General features: G+C 36.5%; 1 protein-coding gene across 2 annotated transcripts in view; it reads right to left on the minus strand.

Moving 5' to 3' along the window:
• The window catches only part of LOC115210439 (cilia- and flagella-associated protein 47-like), a 208424-nt gene that overhangs the window by 161798 nt on the left and 39126 nt on the right, over positions 1-7500 (minus strand). For both annotated transcript variants that reach the window (XM_036501982.1, XM_036501983.1), the window contains exons 13-14: positions 7299-7366; positions 4590-4686 (exon numbers count right to left, since the gene is read on the minus strand). In XM_036501982.1, the coding sequence (XP_036357875.1) occupies positions 4590-4686; positions 7299-7366 (165 nt within the window). The remainder of the gene's footprint in view (positions 1-4589; positions 4687-7298; positions 7367-7500) is intronic.

Here is a 7500-nt window from a genome sequence, read left to right on the forward strand (position 1 = left end):
TGTGTATGTGGGGGATGCCTGTAATATATATATATATATATATATATATATATTAACAATATTGATAATAGGGATTACTACAAAGTTGTGGGTATAGGTGCCACGTAAAAACCACCCGTCGTGGTTGCCTGGTAAAAGCATCTGTGCCAGTGCTGTGTAAAAGTACCTGGTACACCCTCTAAAATGGCTGGCGTTAGGAAAGGCATCCAGCTGTAGAAACCATGCCAAGAGACATGGAGCCCCTGGCAGCTCTTCAGCTGGTTAGATCCTATCAAACTGTCCAACTGAAGCCAGCATGGAAAACAGACATGAAATGATGATGATGAATTGCAAAAGAAAAAAATCTCATTTACTGCATCAGATATCCACAATGCAATGAAAGTTATACTGACAAAATAGCATTAAGTTACATAAGCAATGAAGCAAAGATGTACTGAATTTGTAGACATCTGAACAACTGGAAAATTAAAAAATATTCCCTTTTTTCAAAATACAGGAAGACAATGATCAATTAATCAAAGAAAAATATTTCATAATAATTCAGAATTTGAAATTTAACTGGAAATGGTCAACATTGCTACTAAGTGACCTGTAAATGAATTGCCTTAAAATAGATGTTTTTGGAAAATTGCAAACAGCAAAAAGAACTTAACACAGTGAAAAATCTTCTTGCCATGAGCTGTGTGTCAATTTGTTTTTCAAAGGAAACTGCTATGTGATTAATAATTTCTAATTTAAAAAAATCTTTCTTCAAATATATACATACAGATATATATACTTGAAATCGTAGCTGTAACCAGTACTGCCTTACTGGCCCCTATGCTGGTGGCACGTTAAGAAGGACCATTCAAGTGTGGGTCGATGCTAGTGCCACCTGACTGGCTCCCTGTGATGGTGGTACGTAAAAGACACCATACGAATGCAGTCAATACCAGTGCCCCTTTGACTGGCTCCCATGCCAGTGGCACATAAAAAGCACCCACTACACTCTCAGAACGGTTAACGTTGGGAAGGGCATCCAATAGTGGGAACCTTGCCAGATCAGATTGGAGCCTGGTGCAGCCTGTTGGCTTGCCAATCCTCATTCAAACCAACCAACCCATGCTAGCATGGAAAGCGGCTGTTAAATGATGATGATGATGATGACGATGATGATGATGTGTGTGTGTATACACATACATATATGGGTATGTAAACCTAATGTTTCGTCACCTCCTCCTACAAATTGCTCGTCAACTTTATACATCTACTTAAACTGAATTTATGCATGTGTGTGTGTGTGTGTGTATGAGTGTGTGTGTGTGAACATGAATGCATGTGCATGTGTGTGTGCAGGTGTGTATATATATATATAAGTAATTTGAATATTTAAAGTTAAGAACCACATTTTGGTCAAACAAATTTACTGAAGAATGTCATTGGATTCATATTTCTCCAAGCAGAAAGTATAACTAAATAATTGTCAAATGTAATTGAGTGGAACAGTATAGCCAGAACTTTTTTTTTTTGCACTGAAGAGGCCAATATTTACATACTATCAAGCAAACAAGGTGAAGATAAAACCAACAGCTTGGCTTTTACATTTTCATCATTTGTCAGCTCTTGCCTAGAAATCACAATATTTCCAGTGCTTATTGACAGTATCACACCTTCCTGCAGTGCTGTGTAGAATTTAAAAAAATACTTCTAGGGAATGTTTGGATTCTTTTGGCCTACACTGTAACATGCTTCCCCACTTCATGACCCACAATAAATCAAGTACTGTTTAACAATTCCAAACAGGTGCAGGAGTGGCTGTGTGGTAAGTAGCTTGCTAACCAGCCACATGGTTCTGGGCTCAGTCCCACTGCATGGCATCTTGGGCAAGTGTCTTCTGCTATAGCCCCGGGCTGACCAATGCCTTGTGAGTGGATTTGGTAGACGGAAACTGAAAGAAGCCTGTCGTATATATGTATATATATATACCTGTGTGTGTTTGTGTGTCTGTGTTTGTCCCCCTAGCATTGCTTGACAACTGATGCTGATGTGTTTACGTCCCCGTCACTTAGCGGTTTGGCAAAAGAGACCGATAGAATAAGTACTGGGCTTACAAAGAATAAGTCCTGGGGTCAATTTGCTCGACTAAATGCGGTGCTCCAGCATGGCTGCAGTCAAATGACTGAAACAAGTAAAAGAGCAAAGAGTATGCATCAACTATTTTGTTTTACTGCAAGTCTTTTGCCCCTATAAAATCTCAAAATAAATGCATACCAAACTAAGTACTGAGGTTCATATAACTGACTAAAATGCTTAATGATCCAGCAAGGCCACAGTCTAAAGACTGAAACTAGTAAAAGAATAAAAGTATTGTTGAGATCATTGTAAATGTAATTTTTTAACAAATACATTAACTACTGAGCTATGGAAGACCAGCAGGGCCAAATAAAGTTGAGAACCACCACCACCACCACTACATCTTCCAATCAACAGACTTGATAAAATGGTGTGAAATCTGTCAATTTTAAAATTATTTCTCCTTCTCTTTTTTTTTTTTTTGTTTGTTTGGTTGTTTGTTTTACATCTGAGTGAGATGAATTTCAAATTTATCACCATCAATCTACTGAACTAGTAACAAAGTCAGGAATTATTTTTTTCCTTTTTTTTTTTTTTAAATTTTTCATTAACATTATAGGGCTTATTCAAGAGGAAGCAGGCAACTAAATTGCCGGAAATTTAAAAATTTGCTTGGACATTTTAATTCCAGTCTTTTCCTGAAGATAACCAACCTTATCTGCATTGATAGTGTAAAGTGATGATAGTTATTTTAGGATGTTCAAAGTGAAATATGCAATGCACAATATTGCATGAAAAATAAGAACAGTCAGTCTTTGTTAGTTATCAACATGAGATGGAAGATGCATTAAAATTGCATTGCGTATTGATCATTTTATAGCTGGTTACTGCAGGTTCTATTTATGTGTATATCCTACATTCAGGAGTGGGCAGTTTTGCTTGCTCACCTGACAGCTTACTGAACTGTGACTTTCTAATAGCCATATCAAATTGACCAACACTGATTCCACTGTATACTAATATAATGAAGTAACTTTTTAGACTTATCTTAACCAACAAGCAGGGTTGCAAGTTGGCAGAGTTGTCAGAACATATGACAAACTGACTTTCTCACTTTGCACTCTGTGATCAAATCCTGCAGAGGTTAGCTCTGTCTTTTATTCTTTCTGAGTCAAAAAGAAAGTAGCAATCCAGAGCAGGGCAGCAGAACAACGATTCTAGATCTATTGTGCTATGTTTTCTAGCTTTTTGTATAATGGGCTCAAATCCTGCCACGACTAATTGTGAAATAGACTTAAACCCTTGTTCTGTTTGATACTATCATCTTGCATCTTCTAAAAATAAACAATCACATCATTCGAGATAATGCATGATCAATGTAAATAAATAAGCACAATATTTGACAGGGTAATCAGAATGTTGAAGAGTTAAAGTGATCCAAATTAATATTTTCGAACTCTTTTACTTGTTTCAGTCATTTGACTGTGGCCATACTGAAGCACCACCTTCAGTCAAGCAAATCGACCCCAGGACTTATTCGTTGTAAGCCTAGTACTTATTCTATCAGTCTCTTTTGCCAAACCGCTAAGTTACGGGGACATAAACACACCAGCATCGGTTGTCAAGCGATGTTGGGGGGACAAACACAGACACACACACACACATATACATATATATATACGACGGGCTTCTTTCAGTTTCCATCTACCAAATCCACTCACAAGGCTTTGGTCGGCCCAAATCTATAGTAGAAGACACTTGCCCAAGGTGCCATGTAGCGGGAGTGAACCCGGAATCATGTATTCAATTTTCTTATCAATTTAAGTTCCAAATATCAGTATAATGATGGCAAAATTATTTTACTCTGTTTTTAATTATATTTTAAAATTAATTGAAATAAAGAGGGTGTATTTCAGCAGAAATATGGTAACAGAAGGATTAAACTAAATATTGACTAACAAACATAAATCTTTATCAACAAAAAACAAGACATATTTCTCCCCCAAAAATCTCAACTCTGAAAGAAGGGATTTAGCATGCTAAGAACCAACAGTAAGACCAAAACATTAATTTCTCATCTAAACTATTCTTTCATATGTATTGCTGTCTCATTTCAAGATGCGTCTACCTATATTCAAATTCCTATCCATTTCCTGTTATATGCTCTCAGCCATAACAGTTTCTTTCATTTTTGGAGTTTTTAGATGACTTAAGCAGGAATCACTCTGTTGCAAATATTCTGATCAAATACCCTTAGCTACTAATTAGTTGTTTTACATAAAAAATATAGATTAAATATAGATATACATAAAGCTATATTCTATCTGTTTGTCTGTCTATCAATATACACACTCATGTATGTATGCATATTATGTGATTGTCTGGTTAAGAAATTCACTTTGCAACCAAAAAGTTCCAATTTTGGTTTTGACCCCACTGCAAGAAATCTTGGACAAGTGTCTCCTACTACAAGAAATCTTGGACAAGTGTCTCCTTTTGACCAATACCTTGTGAGTATTTTAAGTTATATGTCTTACCTATCATGAGTTTATGAAGCTGGCCAGGAGATAGTAGTCTTGAACATTGAATTTTCTCCTCATTTGTAGTTGGTATAACATTAAGTCCATCATTGGCCTTTTCAAAAATAATACATTAAAAAGAAACATAATAAAATTCATTTTTGGAAAAAAATACTGATTACTTACATAAACACTTCCAATGTTATACATACACAAACTAAACTTTATTGGAGAGGAGTGGGAGAAATCAGAATGTGTGGACAGAATACCTGAATAGTGTATTACATATACACACACACGTATACATACATGTATATATACACACACACACATATACACACACACACACACACACACACACATATATATATATATATATATATATAGGGAGAGTTCATGAAACAAATAAAAGATGAAGACAGGTGGTGTATAAAACAAACTGATGTATTAGTATAACACTCAGGAAATTGATAAAGTCTTTTATGTTTCAAGCCTACGCTCTTCTACAGAAAGGGACACAGAAAAAAACAAGGAGAGAAAAAAATGTGAAGTGGCTACTGATCTATCATATATATATATATCAAATGGTACTGGAGTCCTGCCAGTCTTTTCTCATGTAACAGCACCAAAGGTACCATCTTTACATGTCATGAACACAGTATTGTACCCTGCCTCCCTATAAGCAATGAACACTATGTAGCTAAACTTTCCTGTTCACTACACAAGATACATTCAAAAAGCATCCAACTTTATTTTTTCCTGCTAAAACTAATGCCACATGGGCAAAATCCTTTGAATAGGAGGTGACACATCCTCCTGGACATGAGTGAAAAATTTTGCACCAGTAGGTCATGTCAATTTCTGGTTGTTACACCTAGAGTACTGATTAGATTTTCATTTTCACACAAGATGACTGAATACATTGAACAAATACCATATACTCATGTCTCATCACCAGTGATGATGGTCTTCATGAAGTCTGGGTCATGGTTTGCACAGTCCAGCATGTTCTAAATGATTTTCATGTAGATTTGCTTCTGGTGCTGCTCCACCATCTTAGGGACAAATTTCACCAACACTCCACATGCACAAATCCTCTGTTAAAAGAGAATGCACTGATCCTGTGCTTATTCCCACTCCATGAGCAATTTCATGCATGGTTACATGATAGTCTTCCATGACTATTTGCTAAATCTTCTCAATCAGCTCTTTGTTTTGGTTTCTTTATGGCCTACTTGAGCATGTCTCATTCTCCACTGAGGCATGACCATGTTTGAAGTAGCTGAGATTTTCCCGTGGCATCAATGCTAAAGACCAGCCCAATTTTCTGGACTGTTTGAGCTTGAGTTTCCCCAACCTTTCAGTAAAACTTGATGCAATATCTCTGCTCAATGTGTTCTGTTGTCTTGCATGAAAACGAAAATCTGATGAGCGCACACTACATGTCGGTACACTAAGCATAACAGGTAGGATCTGACAAGGTTTATAAGGGTGAAAAGTTACATATGGCATTAGTTTTGGCAGGAAAAAACACAGTCTGATACTTTTTGAATGCACCTCATACTTGTTAGGTCTTACCACCACTGAGGATCTGCCCTGATGATATATCCACAGCATAGCTTAGACTTTATCCCAAACATAGGTCTACTTTTTCCAGGCCAGAACAGACTTCAGTACTTTCACCTATGCAGACCCTATGTAAAGCCAGGCCTTCACATAGGTAAGACTTTTATAAGAAGACTAGCATGAAAATCTTTTTTCTCCATGATACCCATGTGATGATACAGCTTAGCGTTGTATTGCTACAAGCATTGCTGACAGAATGCAAAGAGCCAGAAGAGATAAACCAAAGTATCTTGCTCAATCTACTAGAAATTCTGCCAATCCACCATACCTTTTATTGATTTTGATAGAACACAAGAAATTGGAATAAATACCACAAGACATTCTATGCAACACTTTTAGTGACTCTGCCAATCTGTGGCCTCAACTCTTTGTGAACAGAATACTGCTTACATCTGGGATTGTGTTACTACAACAGACACAGACATCCTAGATTGCATTCCCCACCAAAAAATTCCTCTAAATGTCATGAAGTTGATAACCAACACATGCAGTCTTCTCACATTTCCTTTACAACCACTGTTAATGTAACCTTACCACTTTCATTCTAAATGATCTTGTCCTACTTCTCAGCAGACCCTTCTAAATCACTCACTTCTCTTTCCCACATTACCTATAGTGTTCCCCTCCTTCAGATCAAACCATTTAAAAGAAAACCTTTACAGTATTTCGTTTTGGGATTTGATTTGTAAGATTCTGTATATGAGTTCGTGTGTTGAAGCATATTCTGTTTGCGTCTGGGGAGAGTCATTTTCTTTTTGTGCCTTATAATGTAACACACTCACCGGTAAAATTTCCACTTATTTCTTATTTCAAGACTATTGAAAAGGTTGCAAGATGCAACGAAAATTTTAGGAAAATAGAAATAAGAAATAATTGGAAATTTTACCGGTGAGTGTGTTACATTATAAGGCACAAAAAGAAAATGACTCTCCCCAGACACAACAGAATTTTACAGTATGACAAGATGCATTTTACTGGGTCACTAACTCTAGAGACAAAGCCTGCCACAGGGCTAAACATTGATCCCTTACTGACTGTTCATCAGTTTTATACAGAGATACTTCCTCACAGTGTATTTAGTTAATTAATAAATGTTCTTACAGGTTTCTTTGTAATTTGTCCATCTTGGAAAAACTGACTGGAACATATAATCTTTTCCTCAGCATCTCCTGAAAATGAAGTAAAGTTTAAAAATAAGATCTCTATGGTAACAAGGGCAATGATGTCTTAACATTGGCATTAGGTTATACACTGGTGGTAGTGGGGGGGTGAAGGGATCACGATTATAGTTGATTAAATCAGT

This window comes from Octopus sinensis, linkage group LG4 (genome assembly GCF_006345805.1).
Source record: "Octopus sinensis linkage group LG4, ASM634580v1, whole genome shotgun sequence".
In the NCBI taxonomy this organism is placed as follows: domain Eukaryota; kingdom Metazoa; phylum Mollusca; class Cephalopoda; order Octopoda; family Octopodidae; genus Octopus; species Octopus sinensis.